The sequence below is a fragment of the Pelodiscus sinensis genome, chromosome 18, assembly GCF_049634645.1.
Source record: "Pelodiscus sinensis isolate JC-2024 chromosome 18, ASM4963464v1, whole genome shotgun sequence".
Classification (NCBI taxonomy): domain Eukaryota; kingdom Metazoa; phylum Chordata; order Testudines; family Trionychidae; genus Pelodiscus; species Pelodiscus sinensis.
The window spans coordinates 3,455,314-3,477,218 of NC_134728.1; the positions used below are offsets into that span (position 1 = coordinate 3,455,314).

General features: G+C 51.3%; 2 protein-coding genes across 4 annotated transcripts in view; one reads left to right on the top strand and one right to left on the bottom strand.

Moving 5' to 3' along the window:
• ARFRP1 (ARF related protein 1) overlaps window positions 1-21,905 on the bottom strand; it is a 93,409-nt gene continuing 71,504 nt past the window's right edge. The window contains exon 7 of the mRNA XM_075900966.1: window positions 1-67. Within this exon, the coding sequence (XP_075757081.1) occupies window positions 47-67 (21 nt within the window). The 3' untranslated portion in view covers window positions 1-46. The remainder of the gene's footprint in view (window positions 68-21,905) is intronic.
• TNFRSF6B (TNF receptor superfamily member 6b) lies at window positions 6,812-20,275 on the top strand. Of its 3 annotated transcripts, XM_075900952.1 has the most exons (6): window positions 6,814-7,125; window positions 9,751-9,863; window positions 10,504-10,686; window positions 11,689-12,067; window positions 14,416-14,610; window positions 19,336-20,275. In XM_075900952.1, the coding sequence occupies exons 3-6, from the start codon at window positions 10,612-10,614 to the stop codon at window positions 19,617-19,619; spliced, it is 933 nt and encodes a 310-aa protein (XP_075757067.1). In that variant the 5' UTR covers window positions 6,814-7,125; window positions 9,751-9,863; window positions 10,504-10,611; the 3' UTR covers window positions 19,620-20,275. The 3 variants fall into 3 exon arrangements, with proteins under 3 accessions (XP_075757068.1, XP_075757067.1, XP_075757066.1); XM_075900951.1 differs by lacking the exon at window positions 9,751-9,863; XM_075900953.1 differs by lacking the exons at window positions 9,751-9,863; window positions 10,504-10,686 and having other exon boundaries at window positions 6,812-7,125.

Consider the following 21,905-nt stretch of genomic DNA (forward strand, 5'->3'; position numbering starts at 1 on the left):
CGGCTCGCCCGGGGATTAGGGCGTTCTGGTTAGCTAAAAATTCCGGTTATCTGAGGGTCCCATCAACCTAGAAAAAAAATGGACAAAAATAGTAAAAGTTTTTAATATTGGTATTTCTGTAGCGTGAGGCAGTTGGTCTCTGTGCCGGCAAGTTGGGGTTTCCCCGATCCTGCACCCCTGTAGCAGCCAGAACAGTCTCCACCAGCCAGTAAAACAGAGAGGGGTGTATTGATTTTCCAGAATACAGCCCAGCACATACATGATGTGGCTACCAGGGGCAGGGCCAGGATGGCTCAGGCCCCTAGGGTTAGGGTCCATCACCCCTAGCCCCCCAGCTTAGCCTGTTCTCTCCATGCTTCCCAGACAGCAACTGACCCTCTACCCTGCCTGCAACTCCTTTGTCCCCCTCTTCCCTTAACTTGTATAACCGGTTTTGCTACCATCCTGGGAGTGGCAGGATACCCTCTGCTGGGCGGTGCTTACAGACAGCCGCCAGTGGGGGTCCCTGACAGCCCAAGCATAGTAACCAACAAGGTACTAACACTACACCACAGTCTCATATTTCTATTTTGAGATAAAGATGATTAGCACTTCTTAAATAAAAAATTGTTAACCCAATCATGGTAAACCAAGCCAGGCCTGTGCGCCTGAAGATGTGACAGTATTGTGGCTGGGGGGCAATGCTGGTTAACGGAGTGCCAGATAACAAAGGTTTCGCTGTATATCACAAGCATTTGGGAAAGGGATGGTTTGAGAAATACAAAGTGGTCATTTCAGACACGGATGATTATGGGCAGAGTTGTTACAATGTATTATTTTTTGTATTACCACAGCATCTGGACACCATGGGCATGTCCAGGACTCTGCTGCGCTAAGCCGTGAACAATTATGCAGTGAAATGATGGTACATTGCGGGATCTACTAAGTGCGATGTGTGGACTTCCTTTTTGAATGCTTTATTGATCACAAAGTGCCTAGAGCTACAGCAAGGTATTCCATAAATCCAGACTAGATTAAATAAAGGAAATGTGTGGAGAATGCATTGGAACAAAGGAGAGCCACAATTATTTAAAACAATGCCAGTGTTTCAGTCCCGTGATCTCACCAATAGATGGGTCTCTAGCTGGCTTCTGAATTAACACAGTTCAGAGTAATTTCTCCTGCCCTTGCCACCCCAGGGACCAGGCTGATACCTGTTTTGCAAAACAGATTCCCCAACAACCCCTCTTCCAAAAAAGTAGCTGTATGCTACCATGCACACAGGGCTTCAGTGCATCTAGTGTTGGGAGCAATCGAGCACAGTTTCCCTTGCCTGCTGAGCAGGCAGTAGGTTTTGTAGCTTTTGAAGACCTTTCATCCTCAGTCCCTAAGCACAAACATCCAAAACAAGTGCACTGCCCCAGGAAAAACAAGCGAGTGGTTGCTACGAAAGGCTGTTCCTGTTGTGGTCTAGTGGCTATCTTTCCAGTAGCTCCTGATGCTGTCCATTCCCCTTTCCATTCCCCTTCTCCCCAGCCTCAAAATTAACATAGACAAGCTCTGGTTTGTGTGTGAGTATAAACACACACACACACAATGTTAAATGCTGTATATTGCCCATTGGTTTATTCACGGAAAGTATATTCTAGGCATCAATACTAGAGTGGATGGCGGGTTGTGTCATATTTAGAACTCAGCGACTGTCCAGTTCTGTACATAAAAACCCTTGGGTTAAGGTCATTGGTTTGCTATCCTCTTCCCTTCCTAAGGGAGAGGTGGATAGGAGAAGCTATTGCTGATCCATGGACACACAAGTTCATTCTCTAGTAGTGTCAGTGTGGCCACTCGAATGGGCGCTACAATTATAAAAACAAAAATCAACAAATACTTTGGGTTTGGATGCAGGCCCAGAAGCCACTCACTGGTCAGCCCTCCAGGGCTAGTATCCAAGTGCCAAGTTTAAGCAGAACATCGGTGGTGCAGCGAGGAGATGAGCCAACCATTTTCACGTAGCAAATCCAACAGCACCAGAATGATTGTGCTGTTTAAACTGCCGCTTGATACACATACTGCAATAAAGGGTGTTAAGTCAGATCTATTTTTCATTTAAGATCGTGGGAAATCAGGGGAAAATCTTACAGATAAACCCTTACACGTGTTTTAACCATTCTACGGTATTAGACTATGCCTGTTTCAGCTTGTTCGGAGACTTGCAAATGTTTACATATGATCCAATCTCTCTTGCAATTTCTTGGAAATGCCAGGATGGGTCAGCGAATGGCTAGCTAACGGTAATAACAGGGTGTGAAAATTCATTATATGCTGATGGAAATTATTTAACCTTTTGCTTAACAGAGACTGAAGTGTGTCAAACTCAAATTACAGGAAAGCAGATATTCACAGCATCTCCGTCAAATCCCTGCTCTCTCAGGGAAATGTTTGCTACTTTGTCTATTTGACATTTGTAGCTTTCTGTGTACTATATACACACACATAATTTAGATAAGTGCATACAGAGGAAGCACACACCTATCAGGCTCCTACCCACCATGTCTGAGATGAATGAGGTTGCAAATCATCCAGCTTAGTATACAGATGGTAATTCCTAAAAATAACTGCAATCAAGCTAAAATCCATTTGGGATATGGATCTGTAAAGGTCAGCCTGTTACTTCTCTATCACATGGTAGGAATTCCCAAACCAGGCTACACCACATTTCCCTGTAGTCTGGTATTGTCTCTGACAGTAGCCAGAATAGGATGCATTAGAGCAGGGGTGGGGAACCTTTTTTGGGTCAGGGGCCGCTGACTCACAGAAAAATCAGAGGGCCGCACACAAGTGAGAAGCAAAAATAAAAATACAAACACTTACTGACATGTCCCCTGACGGAGGAGAAAGACACTCACACATCAGAGCCTGGGAGAGCCCAACCTAGAAGATTTTGTGTACTCCAGCCCCGCAGTGTAGCTGGAGCACGAGCACAGACTCCCCAGTGCTAGGCGGGAACCCTGAGCCTCGGGGGCCAGATCCAGGCAAGCTGGAGGCCACATCCAGCCCCTGGGTCTGAGATTCCCCACCCCTACATTAGAGGGAATGTACAAGAAATCCTTCAACAATTAATTCAGCGATAGTTACGTTCTAATCCCATCCTTAAAGGTTGGTTGATGCCCTACGGCAGGAAGGCTTCGGTCCTCCAAACACCAGATTCTAGTTTTAACCCTGTCTGACTTCCATGCGAATGTCCAGTCCTTTTTCAAAGTCTGGTAAAACGCTGAGTTTGATCTTTGACAGGTCCAGGATTCAAACATGGGTTCACCCTTCGGAACGAGAGCAGAGCCAGCGCTGACCTGGAGGAGGAGGTATGATAGATTTTGTGTTTCCAACTAACCGTTAGCCCTCCCCCGTCCTTGTTCTGTCAACAAGCAGAGGCTCAGCAAAAGTCCTGCTTAGTTCCAGCTGCATGCAGGATACTCCAGTGCCATGGAGTTTGGGAGGGAAAGTCCAACTCCTCTCACTAGGTGTGACACTCTGCTTTGCATTTTGTTTTCTTCTAGGGCTTTGCATTGGTTTTTTGAAATGCCTGGTACGTAACTCACCTTGGAAGGCGATTGAATGCATGTAACTGGGGGTCCTGTGGAAAAACTGCCTCTTCCTCTGAAGGGCATCATTGGACCCCTTGCATTAGCTCTCATCACCCTATTGCCTTGCCATGTACACCGTATGTATTCTTTAAAGGTGGTAAGAAGGGAGGCTGTACAGTAACGTACACACTGTGTTACGTACCTTATATATGTATCAATCTGAGCAGAACTCAGGTCCCTCACCCATACCACCGTAGCGCTGCCCAATGAACAAGAATAAAAAGGAGTAACTGGTGAGTAAAAGCCCAGCCACTGACTGTCAAAGTAAGATGGTGCCATTCTGCATAATCACTTTTCACAAGTAGAAACGCGCTACAGTTGAACTGGTGGCACGAGCCCGAATGGCTTATGCTACAAAGTAAATGAAGTGGTGTTGTTTGACCCAGCGAGTGCTCAGAAATGCTTTGTCATGTTAACCTCTAACTAAATAGTGAGACATCACTGGAACACCGCCTCCAGGAAAATAAGAGGAAGAACAATTCAGGCTGAAGGGATCATAAGGTGTGTTGGTGCGTGGTTTATATGTGTAGTTACAAAATCAAAAGGGGGAAAAAATTCCATGGAAGATTCCCCAAGGTAGAGTGTGACACTGCGCGGCTTTGTAAATATCACGTTTCCTTTTCTCCTCTAGGGAGGAAGTGAAAAAACGTACCACTAGTTTCCCGTTCTCCAGCTTAGAGCTGTACTATCGGCTTCTGCCCTTTTGCCTCCTCTGCTCTACTTCTCTTGCTCTTTGATGCAAAATAGAAATGTGTGGGGGCGTGGGTGGGAGGACATTAGGGCAAGATATCAGCTTGGTAGGAAACAGCACCTATAGCGTGGAGTAACTACGCTTCTGCTCCTTCCACTGTGCTAGCAAAAGGAGGACAGAAGCACTTGTAGGTAAAGTGTGGTGCAAGAGGGAGCAGCAGGCTCTGGAGCACGTTCGCTGCTGGGGAGGGCACAGAAGCTGTAAACATACCAACAGGGCTTGGCTGGATTGCGGAGGGTTAAGGTAGCAGGGGTCAGAAATGCAAAGCAGTTGCGCTCTCAGATTTTGGCTGGAATTAGATATGGGGAAGTGGTTCTTACAGGACTCGAGTCAGGACATTCTGCCTTAACCCCTCGCCACACACTTGCCATGCAGGAACAATGTGCACCCAGCAGAGATTAGCCAAGGAACCCTTATGTGGAAAGGGCTCCTAGGCTGCAGGGTGGAGGAGAGATCTCTCCTTTTGGGACGGCTGGGGATCAGTCAGATTATCATGCTTTCCCCGTGTACCCTGGACCTATAGTTTCTGAGTAGGCTACATCACTACAGCATTTACATGTTGGCTTTCTCTCCTTCTGTTGGACTCCAGCCCAAAGCTCAGTTACGGGAAAGCCAAGGCAAATCCGTGCTTTACCATTACCTTTGAAAACCCTCGTGATCAGTCGCAGCTCTTGTATAGGGGGAATGCATTGCTGTGGTGAGTCTGAGAATGATCAGTGTCTGCTCCTGTGACTTTCAGCCTTAGGAGCAGCTGGCCAGATCTTTGTGGGGAAAGGGGTGGACTGTGGTGGAAACTTACTAAGTGACACTGACTCTGCAGTTTTCAAGCTTTTTTTTTCTCATGACCCAGTTGAAGAAAATTGCTGATGCCACAACCCAACATCATGTGAGTGGAGTGTGGGTTTTGGGGTGGGGCTGAGGAGGGGACCTTTGTGGTGTAGAAGGAGGCTCTAGTTTTGGCTGGGGCAGGAGGGGCTTACCTCAAGCAGCTCCTGGTCAGTGGTGCAGTGGTGATGGGGGCAGAGGCTAAGGCAGTTTCCTGTCTCTCCTGGCCCTACAGCCCATGCTACACCCAGAAGCAGCCAGCACTAGGTTCCCAGCCAATGGGAGTGCGCGGAACCCTGCACACTCCCCCGTTCTTTCCACCTCCCCACCCGCACCTAGGAGCTGGGTCTGCTGCTGGCAGCTTCTGGGGACCAGTGCAGTCTGCGGTGCCAGGACAGGCAGGGAGCTGCCTTAGCCCCCCCGCCCCCCCCCCTGCTCACCTGATCCCCCCAGTGCTGTTTGCGATCTGTTGTTTGAAAACCACTGGGCGGGGGAGTGTCCGGGTAGGTTTTCTCCATATGATTCATCCTCTTCCCCCAGTAACGACCATTCCAGTGGTCTTAATGGCCTATGATGTCATGCAGGGCTCTTATGACATTGAGGAATGGGGCCTCTTGGGGAGCATCAGAGTCATAGTTCACTCCTGGTGATGCATGCAACCAATAAGTGACAAAACCATTCCCTGACTGGGAAGTTATTGAACATTTACAGCTAGGGAAGAGAACGTATGAAGGGGGAATTTCCCTGCCTTCCCCCTGCTCAATCAGGCCCTAGTGTGTCCGGGTGAAAAGGTGTACTAGTCAAACAAGAGAGTGCAGATAGCGCTTGTGCAAAATGGGAGATGTGATTTGTTTCCTGGACAAATATTCCAGGCGAAAACACACGTGAAAACTGGTTTGAGTCCAGTGCAGTATACATCACGCCGGGACTGGGCCCTAGCTAATTATCAACGGGTGCCCATTCCCATCCATGCCCCAGTGTAAGTGGGAAGGGGGAGCCGAGCGTGCGGAGCACTTTGAGTGGCTCTTGGGTAGGGAAGGAAAGGAAGCAGAGGGGATGCTAGCTTCTTGCTGAATGTCCCTGAGAACTGCCTGTGCTCGGTGCTGGCCAGTTTGGACCCCTTCCTGCTCTGGAGAGAGTTTGCCATGGACATTTTCTGGTAGCTGGACAGGCTCCCATCCAAGAGAATTCCCGAGTTTCTGAAGTGCCTAATGATTCTGGAGACTTGGCTTGGGGAATGGGGGAGGGGGCAGCTTCCCACCTCTGAGAGGGGCCTGAGCTCCCCCACCCTCGTGGGCAGGTCCTTACAGCCCCAAGCCCAGCAGTGGGGGCTGGCGGAACGGGGAAGGGGGACACCCCTTCTGTAGCTGCCTTGTGCACGGGGTGTTTCCAGGAGGAGCCCAAGCGGCGCCGATTAATGACACAGGTGGCTGCCTTAGGTACCCGTTCACCCTGTGCTGCGGGGGGTCTGCACCTCTGCTGGGTGGGGAGTGGCCCTGTCCCCTCCTGCCTCCCCCGCCGCGGGCGTTAAGCCACCTGGCCGGGGCGGTCCAGCGGCTTCCCCGGGTAATAAAGCCGCGTTTGTCCGCCAGCCGGCCCTGCGCTTTGCGCCCTGGCGCAGCGCGCAGGTCCCGGGGGGCAGCAACCGAGCACCAGCTGCATCCCGCTGCTCTGCCCGCTGGGGGCTGGCCAACCCGGCACGACAGGGAACGGGCTGGCTCCTCGCAGGCGGCTGCATGGCTGGCTCCCGGCCGGAGAGGAACCTGTTGCCAGCGGCTGATGATGCAGATGATTCAGAACTCGCGGCTCTTACGCAACCGGGGATTCCGGGGCCAGGCTTGGCCGCCGTCTCCTTATAAAGTGGCCGGGGATGGGGCCAGGAAAGCAGAAGAGCCAGGGCAGCAGCTGTGAGCATCAGCGCTCAGCCCGGTAAGGAGGGGAAAGGCAGCAGCCGGCTCCCGCTGGCGGGGGGGGGAGAGAGAGAGTGTGTGTGGGGGGGGGGGATGCAGGGAGTGTGCAGAACAGATGGAATGTAGCTGTGGATTCCTGCGTGTGTGACAACTGGCTTCTTTTTCGCAGGATTTATTAATTTCATTATGGGGTGGGGTTTGGTTTTAGCTCAATTTCCATGTGGCTGTCCAGAAATCACAGGTCCTCTTTCTCCGTCTCTTCCCCCCCTCCCCCCCGTTTCTCTTTGTGAAGCTATCCGTCTCTTTCCCCCCCCCCCCCCCGTTTCTCTTTGTGAAGTTGCCCCCCATGAGCACGTGTTATCCGTTGCAGTAGCACATCTCTGTAGGGCCTATGCTCTTTGTCACCTTCCTTAGCACAGGTAATGGCCCTATTAAAGTGTCCTATTAAAGCACACTAGGGAGACTAATGCACACCAACAGGGTGGGCAGGAACTCCTTATGTGCAACACATGAGTGTGCTTTAGAAATCAGCCCTTCCCCTGCTCTGGGAAGACTAGCCCTTAGATACCCTTAGATAATCATTTCCAGGGCTTTTCTGGTGTTTATTGGCTACACACAGTTTCGTTTATTTTTGTAGTGGGATGTATGTATGGAAAGCTAGGTTTGTTTCATAGTTTTGTATGCTTGTGTAATTAGGACTGATTTTTCCAAGTGTCGTATATGATCATGTGTATATGTAAACTCTGTGGCTGTGTCTAGACTGGCAAGATTTTCGCAAAAAACTTGCCAGCTGTCTACACTGGCTGCTTGAATTTCCGCAAGAACACTGACAATCTCATGTAAGAAATCAGTGCTTCTTGCGGAAATGCTATGCTGCTCCCGTTCGGGTAAAAGTCCTTTTGCACAAAAGGGCCAGTGTAGACAGCTCAGATTTGTTTTGCGCAAAAAAGCCCCGATCGCAAAAATGGCAATCAGGGCTTTTTTGCGCAAAAGCGCTTCTAGATTGGCACGGATGCTTTTCCACAAAAAGTGCTTTTGCGGAAAAGCATCCGTGGCCGTCTAAACGCTCTTTTCCGCAAATGCTTTTAACGGAAAACTTTTCCATTAAAAGCATTTGCAGAAAATCATGCCAGTCTAGACATAGCCAGTGTGTCTAAAATTTTACCCTGTTTAATAATGTATTTCATCAATCTGATCAGCAAAGGTACTAATCACTTCCAACTCCCATTTTAGAGCCTCTGAAAAACCAGTTTGCTACATCTATACCTTTTCCTTTAAAGTGTCATTTTTATTCCATACATTGTAAGAGCTTTAATATGGAATTACAGACTTTATAAACCGATAGCTTTCAGCTGATCAGACTACTGGCGTGCCATGTTGTTCTGGGGGTTTTTGGTGGACATTTTTAAGTCTGCATCTTAGAATTACTGCATTGTGCTTCTCAAATCTTCAGCTAGACTCTGGATTAAAAACCCATATAATTGCTCTCAGTCATTTTTCCTGAAGGCTCAGGGCCAATATTTAAACTGCTGTAGCTCAGCTGTTTAAAATACTAAATGAAATCCACTCATACGTTGAGGCTTACCAAATTCATGGTTGGTTTTGGACAATTTCATGAAGATAAGATTTTTAAAATCATAAATCTCATGATTTCAGGTATTTAAAATTGAAATTTCACAGTGCTGTATTTGAAGGGATCCTGACCCAAAAAGGAGGGGTTTTTTGGGGGAGGGTCACAAGGTTATTGTAGGAGGGGTTTTAGTCCCAGGCCCCACCTCCATTACCCCCCTTTCCCCAAGCTCCACTACTGCTCCAACCCCGTTGCACCCCGAAGACTCCTTCCCTCAGTTACATGAGCTGGAGGCCTGGCCGGGGCAGCAGCAGGGTCTGGTTCCCCTGCATTCACCACAGTGGTGGGAAGCAGAGCTGCCCATCCCACTAAGCTCAGCTCCTCCGAGCTCTGGTTGAGCTACTGCTCTCCTTCCCTGTGTGCCGCTGCTGGCAGGGGCTGCCTTCAGCATTGGCCAGCAGCCGCTGCTCTCCTGCCACCCGGCTCTGAAGGCAACACAGAAGTAAGGGTGGCAATACCGCGTCCTCTGTAAAATAGCTTTGTGACCCCCCTGCAGGAGGACCCCTCATTTGAAAAATGTCCTCTCCCCCCATGAAATCTATAATACTGTAGAGTGAAAGCACACCCAAGACCAGATTTCACTGTTCGTGACACACATTTATGGCTATTAATTTGGTAGGGCTCCAGTCACGATTTTAGTCACCACCAGGTTGTGTCCTCTCTGGAGCTAAGGCACGACTTTAAATACTTTCAGCTAAAGGGTTGAGCCCCCTCATAGGCTGCCGTAGCAGACAATCTCTGAGAGTCAGGCCCAGAAAGGGACGTGTCGCATAGACGGAGCAGTGGGCGACAGTAGCGTAGAGGATAAACATTTAACCAACTGTGCAATTATACCAGTGGAAAACGGAGAGCGTCTTATTCTTTGCTCTCTCCGTTTTTCATCTTCCTGCCAGTCTTGACTTTGCCCGCTTCTAGCGCTACACATCTGCTTCGTGCTAAACGTTTTGAAGGAATATTTGACTGTTCTGATTCTTGATCTGACTCCCTGTTGCTCTCTCTCTCTCTCTAATCCAGATCTTCTCAGAAAACTTGGCATCATCCTTGTCTGTTTCCTTCTCCCACCTCCTTTCATCTGTGAATCTACATGCTCCACATCTCCGTCCTCGCAGGAATTAAACTTCACCTAGGTCACTGCTCCGCCAAAATCCTTATCCACGTGTCATTTCCTCATCACGGCTACTGCAACACCCACTTCTGTGTGCGCGTCGTGTCCCTAGGGGCCCATAATGACCAAATGCCCCTTGACTCCAGGAAGTGGAGCCAGATAGTCTAAGACAGTTCAACATTGCCTGCTTTGGGGCTGCTTTATCCGCCTCTGCCTGTCTTCTCTCAGCCACGCTTCTCATCTACTCTAGGAACCACGTTCTGTGTGGACCGAGGTGACTTGCCTCCAAGCTGTTGAACTGCTTCCTTTCCTTAAAACCCCATCTGTACGACACCATGGCGCCGTGTACCTGATGCTACAATCATTTATAACATTCTTGTGTTCCAGACCATCCTGTGAATGTTGGAATTGGGCCTTTGCTTGGGATCTCTGCTTATTCAGGCTGGATCATTTAACATCATTTAAAAGCCGAGAGCGAGAGAGCTCAGCTTCGGGGGAGCAGCTGTAACGCTTGTTCTTCTTGGGTTTCTTCAGCAACACTTTTGGACACACCAGGCTCCAAACAATGCATCACTCCTGCATAGTGATATTGACAGCATCCAGGATCAGCTGCCCACTAATACGCTCTTTCTTGTGTCTCTCTCTCTCTCTGAAATCAACAGAGCTGGCGCTTTGGCCAAGAATAGCATCACTGCTTCCCAGGAGAAGAGAAGCAGCCCGGGGATCATTCTAAGTCCCAATCCAAGCATCTGGAGACATCTCCAAATATCATGAATTCTAATACTAACAACACCCTCAGCGCTGTACTGTCCAGCCGCACACAGAATATGAGACATTCATCCCAGGTAATGTGCTATTTGGCTGGATGTTGGTCTACTGCATTTTTAACAGGAAGGGGCTTTCCATTGCACTCCAGATCTTTAGTGAAAGCCCCTCCCTTGTTTCTCAAAAGGGTTTTAAATTTGTATGGAAGCAGTAGTGTCTTTTCCTTTCAAAGAAAACTTCCCTCCTCCCCCTACCCCCATTCCAGGGCCTTCAGTCCTCAGTCAGAACTTCATGTTCTAAATTGTAATTTTATCCCATCTCAACTTCCAACTCATCTCTTGATCTCTTAGAGCTGGCCAGCCACTAGCAGATGTCTGGAAGTGAGTGAAATCACTCTGTGCCTCTTTTAGGCATCTGTCTCTGAGTGTCTTTTGTTTTCTGCTTTTCATGGGGTTCCCATCTGGTAAAATTCCCTTCATTGCTGCAAGCCGAGAAAAACCTGCCATCCCAGAGTAGTTCTGTTAACTTCAACCATCGCACTTCTGTATTGGCACCATACGGGCTACATCCTCCTCCCCCCCCCAACGGAAGTCAATGGCAAACTCCCCTTCAGACTAGGGTGGGGCACCGCGGAGGGCTGTGGAGAATATGTACTTGTTCAGGAATCTCAGTTTGAACAGGCCTTTGTCTGCATTGTGCTGTGCAAGGCACACCATGGGCAGGCCCTGCCCCCAAGGGCTGAGAGCCAGCAGGAACAAGAGGGGTCATGCTGGGAAGCCCAGAGGGAGGAGGAATGAAGGGGGGCTTTAAAGTTGGTTGCAATCACTTCATGTGGGCATGGCGAGAAGAGGCCTTACGGAGGTGCTTGGCGTGAACAGCAGTGGTGGGTCAGGATGGGTAGCACAAGGGGGCAGCATAGAAAAGACAGTGGGAGGAGATGGCTGTGGCCGATAACACGGTGATCCATGGTGGTTTCCCCTGGCCCTAGTGATGGTTCTGGTACCCAGCGGCTGTAATTGTGATGCCCTTTCTGCAAGAACGCAAGTGAAAGGCTGATCGGTCTTTGCCTCTTTTCCCCCTAGTGGATGGTTGCTGCCATTGTGCTTTTCCTGGCGGTGCCCAGCTCCAGCACCACACCCACCTACCCTTGGAAAGACCCCATTACACACGACAAACTGCTGTGTCATCAGTGTCCACCTGGCACCTTTGTGGCCCAGCACTGCACCCGAGACAAGCCCACCGTGTGTGCCCGGTGCCCAGATCTGCATTACACGCAGTACTGGAACTACCTGGAGAAGTGCCGGTACTGCAATGTCATCTGTGGAGAGCTGCAGGTCGAGCTCCACCAGTGCAACTCCACCCACAACCGGGTGTGCCAGTGCCGGGAGGGCTATTACTCGGATTCCGAGTTCTGCATTGAGCACGCCAAGTGCCCTGCCGGGTTTGGCGTCGTGCAGCCAGGTGGGTATTGCAGCTGGGGGGCTGAGGCGAAAGTCTGTTGTCGTCCTGGCAGAATCCAGGAGGTACCTGTTAGATCGTAGTAGTGGGTAACGTGACAGTCCACGTGTGTATTCTCACCGTAGATAGGTGCACCACTGCCCTCTGCTGGTTGGTATGCCAGACCCACTCCAGGGCATGAGAGAATGTCGCCCTCTAGTGGTGATGTCCTTGGAAAGAGCAACATCCTTCTACTGTGGCCCGAGTATAAATATTTCAATGATTCTTGCTAATTTGGCCTCTTGTGGGCACCAAGGGCCAGGCACAGCCGAAGGGAGGAGTCAAAGGGAACATTTGCGCCGGGGCCTGCTGATTTAAAAGAGTCTCCCGACTGCCACTGCTACTACTGCAGCAGCAGCGGAAGCCCCACCCCTTCTGGGAGAGTGGAGCTGGGCTCCTCTCACACTTTGCCCCGGGACCAGAGGGGCTGTCAGCTCCCCAGCCCATGGCTGAAGGCAATAAGGCAGCTAGGCCAGGAAGGTTCATTGTGAGGACCAGAAGTGTTTCTGTCCCGGGACGGCACCGAGAAATGAACTCAGCGATGGGGCTACTTTCTGGAATCCTTATTTGAGGATTTTGGAAGCCCATAATAAAGCTATGAAAGGGTCAAATGAAAATAAGACTGAACATCCACTGCAAAAAAGGCAGTCCCGTAACAAAGAGCGTTGAAAGCTGACTCGGAAGCAGCGTTCTCTGGATGATCCATGGATTAATGAAGGCTCGTCGGGATTTTGTATCTTTTAGTTCTAATCTTGCCCCCATTCCTGTGGTATTTGTGCTCTTTCCAAAATGACAACACATACACAAAGATGTACCTCTCCCTCTATCTCTCCCTCTCCCTCCCTTCCTCAGTCATCAAGGACTGGCCTCTTGATTTTGGTTTGAAGCTGAGGTTTTATGGTAAGCAGGCTCAGTCTTGCCATGGATTTTGCCTCATATTTTGAAAACACTGAGGTCTGGCCATGTTGCCCTGCCAGTCTCCATGACAGCATTCCAGATAGTGGTGTAAAATCCTGATTCATCAGCTAAGCAGGCTCCCAGCCCCGGGGCTGCAGCTACCAGAAAACTCCCAGTCTTACTGGGGCAGCCCATTGCCTGCAACAGGTCATGATCTGGGGGCTGCTCCCGGGCACCCATTAACCAGCACCCAGTAAGCATCACCCGGTCAGGTTAACCGGTTCCCCGTTCACGTCCCTAATTCCAGATTCACCGGGAAAGCCCTGTCTTCTGTGCACAGAGTCTCCAGTGTGAGTTGATGGCTTGTTCCCATGGAAAGTGGCTATTGTGACAGCCATGATGGGACAGGGTGAACTAGATGCCCAAATCACTTAGGCCAGACCCAGGGAGGTTGAATTTGACCAAGTACACAGATGACGGTGATTAGGGCCACATGTGTGGGATGGGGAGCCAGTGAAGAGAGGGACACAGTGGGGCCTTGGACTCTCTGCAGCGGTGCTAGGTTCCTGCATTCTGCACCAGCGGTGCCGTTTTTAAGGTCAGTGGCTTCATACCAAGCGCTCTGCCTTCCGACCTGGGCAATATGGCAACGAAGTGCAGCTGTCCTGAGCGCGAGGCGCAGACAGGTTTCTCCCTCTAGCCGGAAAGGGCATTTTTCATGTTTGCGGCTACTAGGGTGTCCGGAAATCGATTGCGTCCAGACGGGGCGATGGGGTGACTTTAGAGGTGGCAGGCTCTTCAAAGAGCTCTGTGGCATGCGGGCTGCGTGCCCCGGAGCAGTGACCCCTGAGGGCAGCCACTCGCCTGTTAGTGTCCTGCAGGGCTCCTTGGCTCCCGTAAAGACAATCCACTCCAGCCCGTGTGGAATTCTTGGCATGCTGGCTCCTTCCTTACTATTGAGTTTGCTGCCGCGTTTGTTTCTGATCCTGGCTGTGTAAATCCGTGTTCTGAATCCAGCGGGGTGGGGTGCTGGCCTGGGGCTGTCTCGCAGCCAGATCCTGAGTTTGGTGACGGCGTCTCCTCCTTGACGGATGGGGATTTGGCAATGGTCCCGTGAATGCTGTGTGCACAGGGCCTAATCTCTCTCTGACAGCTGCGTGTCTCCCTCTGCCCCGAAGGAACTCAGAGCACTGCCAGGTGCAGACTCTGGGCTGGATTTCCCCATGGCTGTCACCCTGAGCAGTGGGTGCCAGACGTCCGGTAGTGACGGGTGCTCGCTTGACACAGGTGCAAATGACCCCATAGGCACAGGACAGCGGCGAATCGGGCCCCCTTTTTTCACCGTCCTACCCAACACGGTGAGCGTGCGCTCCGGGTATCTCGCTGCTCAGACTCTTTCTGTGCCCCACTTGCAGGTACTCCCCATCGGAACACAAGGTGCGAGATGTGCCCCCCCGGGTTCTTCTCCTCCAGCTCCAGCACAGAGCCGTGCCGGGCCCACCAGAGCTGCTCGCAGCAGGGGAAAGAGACGAACGTGGAGGGAAACCAATTCCATGACGCCCTGTGCACCACCTGCAAGATGTTCAAGGGGAACAGCACCCAGGAGCCAGGTGAGGAGCGAGTCCCCTCGGGACGGCCTAGCATTAGCTGACGTGTGGGGCGGGGTATTCTGTGTCTGCCTGGGCAGGGAGACACTACAGTCCTGTTGCTGCCGGGGCTGGAGTGAAGCTTTCCAGGGTTGCTTGTTCTACTCGTACGCGCAGGGTTAGTGCCAGTGAAACTTAAACAGCCCAAGATTGGTTTTAATTCAACTCCAAAAAGGACCAGCGAATTCCCTCCCGCTTCAAGGGAGGCTGAGCTAAGATCGTCTTCCCAGGCAGGGCCCCCGGGGCAGCCTTGGCTAGCAAGTGGGCTACGTGAGTGGCCTCTTTCATCTCAGTGGCCGCGAGACCGTCGTAACCAAGACACTCCCCTGGGATCGGGTGGTTTTGCTCAGTGCGCTGGCATCCCCAGAATGTGCAGGGCGGGCCCATGGAATCGTGGCCGCGCTGGGTTTGGCTGCAGAGGGCACACGTCAGCGTGGTGTGCAACCAACCCACACCTCCCTTCATCGGCCCTGGTTTTTGACGTGCGTGTCATGTTAGTGCTACCGGTAAAGAAAAAACCATGCAGACCGAAACCAGCCGAGTTTGGCAACCGTGCGCATGGGCAACAGTAAACGAAACGTCTCGTGGGCCACGCGTAGATCCCCGATGAGCCACACGTTGCCCGCTGCTGCTCCCCGGCCACTGCCCCACCAATTCCTGGTGCCCTGAACTTGGACCTATCCCACTGTTCTGCCCTCCCGACCTCTCTGTCTAGCTATCAGGAAGCTCTCCCTCTGGGCACCTTTTGTGTCGGCTGATCTCCCCTTCTGCATTAATCAGGGCTTGAGGTATGTCAGATCAGCCTGTTACCACAGTCTGAACCAGCAGTGAGGCCAGGGTGCTGCTGTCTCTGGCCCTGTCACTCTAGCGGCCCAAAACACACAGCTCTGAGTCATGAAGGAAACTAAAAGTAGGCAAGGCCTGGCCGCAGGTGCAGCAGCGGTGTGCCGCAGCCCGGGCCACTTGGGCCGCCTTTCCCGACGGCAGCCGCCACGGTCTATTTTTAACTTGTTTTAATTTTGGTTTCGCTTCTAGCTAGTGAGTCTTTTTCCCGCTGAGCCTTTGTTCTCAGACTGTCCTCTACATGAGTAGGGCAGCTTCTCAAAGCTGCTGCCCTGGCCCAAATGCACCATGTGGGAGTGAAGACAATGGATTTGCCCCGCATCGGAATGAATCTGTCTACTTAGCGTCCACGGGGCTGTATAGGTGTCTGGCCTTTCTGACTTCCACAAACAATAGCTTCCCTTTGCCCATTGTGCAGCAGAAGGGATGCTTCCGCCAGCAAACCTGGCATGGGAACATAAGAACGGCCAAACTGGGTCAAACCATAGGTCAGTCTAGCCCATTGACTCAATTATGGCCAATGTCAGGTGCCCCAGAGGGAGTGAACAGAACAGGGAAATCATCAAGCGATCCCTCCTCTGTTACCCATTCCCAGCCCCTGACAAACAGAGACTTAGGGACACCATTCCTGCCCATCCTGGCCAATAAGTATTGATGGACCTAACCTCCAGGAATGTACCTAATTCTCTTTTGAACCCTGTTAAAGTCCTGGCCTTTACAACCTCCTCTAGCGAGGAGTTCCACAGGTTGACTATGCGCTGCGTGATGAAAAACTTCCTTTTGTTTGTTTTAAATCTGCTACCTCTTCATTTCATTTGGTGACCCCGTCATTCTTGCGTTGTGGGGGAAGGAATCTCTTGGTTTCCATCCCCTCAGAGCCGGGGGTCCCTGCTCAATATTCTTCTTTCCTCATTAAGAATTTGCTGCAACCACATTTCAATAAATGCCAGGCAGAACTACTGGCAATTCTCTAATCGGAGTCACGACTCCCTCCCCCTTCCTTGTCAGTCACTTCCCAACCATGTGCCACCTGAGATGTTCGTCAGAAAAGAAGCGACCTTCTCAGTCATTGGCACGTGCTCTTCTCTCGATAAATGTCAGCAAAAGGCTCTGAACCCTGCCCCTGGGTTATTTATAGACACACACTCATCTCTTGAGCAAGGGCGTGTGCTTGCAGAGGGAGACTCTTATGAATGGAGTGATATTTTTAACTCCCAGTTGTAAAAGCATTGGCAGGGTAGCATGTGTGTGTATGTTTCTATGTACGTAGGCGCAGCTCCACGCCCAAACAGCCGCAGTGCAGCGCAAATACCAACTCCGTAGACAGGGTGACGTGCTTTGTTAATGGAAAGTGATATGGCTGCTGAAGTCAGTGGAATTCCTCCAGCTGACGCCATCAGATAAAGGGGCCCAACCCATCCCTCCTGGGGTTTAGGTTTTGCTCCACGGAACGTTTGAACTGAGCCAAGCCAAATCCCCAGGTCTGAGGAGCGCTACTTTTTGGGAGTGTGTGGATTCTGATCTCGTAGGGTACGTCTAGACTACACGCCTCTTTCGAAAGCAATCATCTAGACAGCCACAACTTTTTCGAAAAAGTGAGCCACTTTTTCAAAAGAGAGCAACACCCAGGCCATCTTGGATGCTCTCTTTTGAAAAACCCCTGTTTGCGGTCAAGAACACCTTTTTTTGAAAGAGCTCTTTTGAAAAGAGACGTTCTTCCTCGTAAAATGAGGTTTACCGCTGTCAAAAACCGCCGCATTCTTTTGATTTAATGTCAAAAGAACATGGCGGCAGTCTAGATGCAGGTGCAGTTTTTCGAAAAAAGGCCACTGTTTTCAGAAAAAACCCTGTAGTCTAGACAGCCTTAGGTCCATCTCTGTTGGGAGGTTCTGGGCTGCAGTATGGCTATAGGGCCAAATTGACTCTGGTGCCACGCCACTGAAATCCGTGCATTTGCACTAGACACATGTGGCCCTGTAGGCTAAAACCTGAGACTAAAACCCTGATTTTAAGAGGAATAAGGGATCTTTCGGAAAAGGCTTTATTTTCCGAAAGATCCCCATCTAGACTGGCGCTTTTTGCCGGCAAAGCCCCGAGCCAGAAAAAAGCGGCAGCCATGTTTATGCAAATGAAGCAGGGAAGATTTAAATCCCTGCTTCATTTGCAATTGCGCTGTGTCTAATTTGCATCCCTTTTACGGAAAAGGGGTGCAATCTAGACACAGCCAATAGGTAATCCCCACAGGATCCTCCCCTGTCACCCATCTCCAGAGAAACAGAGGCTAGGGACACCATTCCGACTCAGCCTAGCTAACAGCCATCGATGGACCTAAGCTCCATCTATCTAACTCTTTTTTGAACCCTGTAAAGAGGCAATGGGCTTAAATTGCAGCAAGGGAGGTTTAGGTTGGACATTAGGAAAAACTTCCTGTCAGGCTGGTTAAACACTGGGATAAATTGCCTAGGTGGGTTGTGGAATCTCCATCTCTGGAGATATCTAAGGGCCAGTTAGACACCTGTCTGGGATGATCTAGAGCAGCTTGGTCCTGCCGTGAGGGCAGGGGACTGGACTCGATGACTCTCGAGGTCCCTTCCAGTTCTGGTGTTCTGTGATTCTATGATTTTCTGGATTCTAATCTCTGGAGCTCACACTCTCAGTATTCACTTAGGAGGTATTTCTGTCTGGGTCCTTTACCCAAACTCTTCCTTTGAACAAGGCAAGTTCCTTTGCCTTAACCCAAGAGAGCTGAGTGTAGAACTGATTTTTGGTTTGCTGGCTGAACTGAAAAATAATTTTTAAAAAATGATTTGTTTTGAACCAAAACTGAGATCTGTTCATTTTTCCTCCTCCTAAAACAAAAACTTGGAAAAAACATTGTTTTGCGTTGAACAAAATGGTGCAACTCTTGCAGAATATTTTTTGGGAGGGTGCATTGTTGTGTGTTGGGTCTATTTTACTTTCCTTTTTTAAAACAAATCATCTAGATCCCAAAATAAAATGTTTTGCAAGGAGAAGTGGAGCACTTTCGACTTTCTAACATTTTGTTTTCCATTTTTATTTGGCTGACACACTTCTTCCAAATCATCCCAAATTCGTGAAGCATTTCAAGTGCCCCAAAATTCCATTTGCCAGAGACCTGAGTATGTAGCACTGTGTAGTGCTTTATCAGAAAAGAAACCAAACGTTTTCTCCCATCTACTCATAACTGACTAATCCAGCATCCCCGCCCCTCCCCTCCCACCCCAGGCAATCAATTGTCTCTCCTCAGCTGGTTTGATTTACAGTGAGCAAACAAGTCTGCAAAAGTGAGGTGCTTTTGTGTAGGAGGGGGCTGATGGTCACATGCTCAGTCGATGCATGGGTGCCTCTGATTTGTGTGAGTGCATGGGAATTATGTCAGCTTCCATGGCCGCACAGATCTCTCTAGCTGTGTGCACACCTGGGCATTGTCATGCATCCCTCTGGCAGCACAGGCACAAAGGTGGGCCCAAGATGTGTACATAGCCAAGGTCTGAAATTCACGCTCTCCGTGTGGTAAGGCTTTTGCAAGAATCGGTGGGACAAAAGCCTGGGTGAAAGCCGTGGGATGAGACCAGCAGGGGCAAGATGGGACAGACGTCTGGGTCAACTTGATTTGAAAAGTATTCCCGAAAGCGCTTGGGCGGTGCTGCTGGGTCTGGCAGCAGGTTGGCTGCCCTTCTGGGGCTCAGCTGCTGACCACCTGCCAGGAACCTCTCCAGCCGCACGAGGATTGGCCTCCTCGTTCTGATCCCCAGAGGGCAGTGGGGTTGGCTCGTTCATGTCCCCGCGCACCAAGCCTCACGCTGGTTTGCTCCTCCCCACTAGGAAACGCGGACTGTAACCAAGCCGTGATCGACTTTGTGGTGTACCAGAACATCCCAGTGAAAAAGCTGAAGCGCCTGCAGCAAATCTTTGAGCGGCGCTCCAAGGAGCACCAACACAAGGACTCCCAGGCCGCCCTGCAGGAGAAGTTCCACACGTACCTCACCCACCTGAAGAAGGATCACTTGGAGCTGGTCAAAGTGCTGCTGAACGCGCTGCGGGTGGCCAAGCTGCACTCGGTAGAAGAGAAGGTGCGGAGACGCTTCTCCTTGCCACTAGAGAATTAACAGACCTGGGGGAGTTTGGAGTGAGTGAGGTTGGTTGGTTTGTTGCTGGTCAGGCTTGTTTAATTTATTAACTTTTCACCCACTAACTTGAGGTTCACCTTGGAGAGGACGGACGGGGGGGCAGCGATTAAGATGCAGTCTCTGATTCGTTCCGGAGCCTCTCCGTTCTGGCAGCTGGCCATTGTCTCTGTGTCTGTCTGTCTGTCCTGGCCACGGGTGACGTCTGTAGTGCAGTCTGTGCCGGGGCTAGCGGAACTTCCCTTCAAGTGGAGCTGGATGAGAACTGAGAGAAACTCGCACTTTGAACATAAACCTTCCAGCCTCTGGAGTGGAGGGTAGATGCTGTTCCTGCTTTCTCAGAATTGTCCGATTCCCAGGAGCGCACTCCATGCCCCTTGACAGCACAAGGATCCCCGTGGCCCTTTCTCAGGCCTCTGAGCAGTTTAATTTGACCCTGTTTTAAAAACGATTTGTAAATATTTCCATTGGAAACCTGCCTTTCACCTTCCAACGCTAAGTTACTTTCCAAGAGGGGTTTATCCCGGAGCTGCGTTGGCTCTAGGAGGCCCCTGAGGTCACTGGGTTACAGCCTCTTGTACACGTATTTCTACAGTGCCTTGTTTTGTATTGGTTTGATACACAGAAACGGAAAAATGGCCTTTGCCTCTTCTCTCGTTCTCTTCCTCTGGCTCCGCCTTTGCATCCCCCCCTCGTGCGCGCGCACACGTCCTCGGATTGCACTAGTCCATGTCTGCACGCGGGTGCGCCGCTTCCAGCCACTGAGGCAAGCCCCCAGCACGAAGGCGGGCAAGTTACAGCCCATGGGCTGGATCTGGACCGCCCTGTCCTGCAGCCTGGCAGGACCTTCGGGCAGGCTCCCTGCCGGCCACGCCCCCGCACGCTGCTCAAAGCAGCTGGCTGTGGGGGTCACGCGCCCCCACCCCACCCCCAGCACAATCTTGCAGCTCCCATTGGAAAGAAGCCAGAGGGAGCTGTCTGGGCCCTGCTTGCCCCCAGAGAACCCCACCCTCAAGGGGAGCGCATGGCCTGGCCGCTTTGAGCAGTGGGTGGGAATGCAGCAGGCAGGAAGCCTGCCCGAAATGCCCATCGGGCTGCTGGCAGGGAGCTGCCTGGGTAAGCTCCTCCTGGCCAGAGCCTGCACCTGGCACCCCACCCGCTCCTGCATCCCAGCCCAACCCCCCTGCACCCCAATCTGCTGCCCCAGGTCACAACCCAAACCCTGGCACCCCCTCCTACATCCCTTCTCCACGTCCGAATCCTATACCCCCTCCAAGACCCTGCGCCCCTTCTCACACCCCAATCCCTGGCTCCAGCTACAACCCCTTCCTTCACCCAGACTCCCTTCCAGACTCCTGCACCCCAATCCCCAGCCCTGAGCTCCCTCCTGCACCCAACCTCCAACCCAGGCCCCGCACCTCCTCCATGAAAGGAGTGCGGCCTTTGACTACTTTGCAAATTCTTGGCATGTCCCTGTCCGTCCCTCCTCCCGTCCCCCCCCCCCCGCCCCACTGTCAGAAATTCCTGCCCACCCCTGCCCTTGCATAAGCAGGGCAGAGCTCCACCAGGACAAACCGTTTCAAGCCGTCTGCCCGAGGTTTGCACTGGTGGCTGGCACCAAGGTTAATCCTCGATGTAGATGCAGGCTGAATCCAGCAGCGCTGAACAGAGGTGCCTGACCTGATCTCTGGGTCAGAAATACAGCGTCATGACAGGTGTCACGCAGTGATCTCCCCGCCGTGTTCTCCCTAGGCCAAGGGTCACTATCCCACGCACACAGCCCTCAGCAAGCACACACGTTGCTCCGGAGCCAACAGCATTACATAATCCAAACAAGGGCTTTCCTCTGAGTCAGGGCCGGGAGGCTGTGTCGCACCGCACACATCAGCTGGGAGGAAGGCTTTCTTTGCTTTACATGCCGCAGATGTCACTGAGGGAAGTCCGGGAGGGGGGTGACTGCCCTGTGTACACTTCAGCTGATCGGCCGTGATGTCACAGAACCACTGCTTCCTCTTTGGACGACTGTAGCTATTTATAGCTGTGGTTGAATGCTTGCCAGGAACAGGCTGTGGTGTAGAGAAGGAAGGGGAGGATGGTTTTCCCTGCTCTGTGGCTGATTAAAGGACTCCGAACATTTCCACACCTGGAGCAGCCTCCCTGCTCAAGACCACGATAAATGGGTCTCCGCAAAACAGGCATTTGGGCCTTAATTCATCTGCTCTTGAATATTCCCCCCTCCCTGTCGCCGAGTGACTTAACAGTACAAGA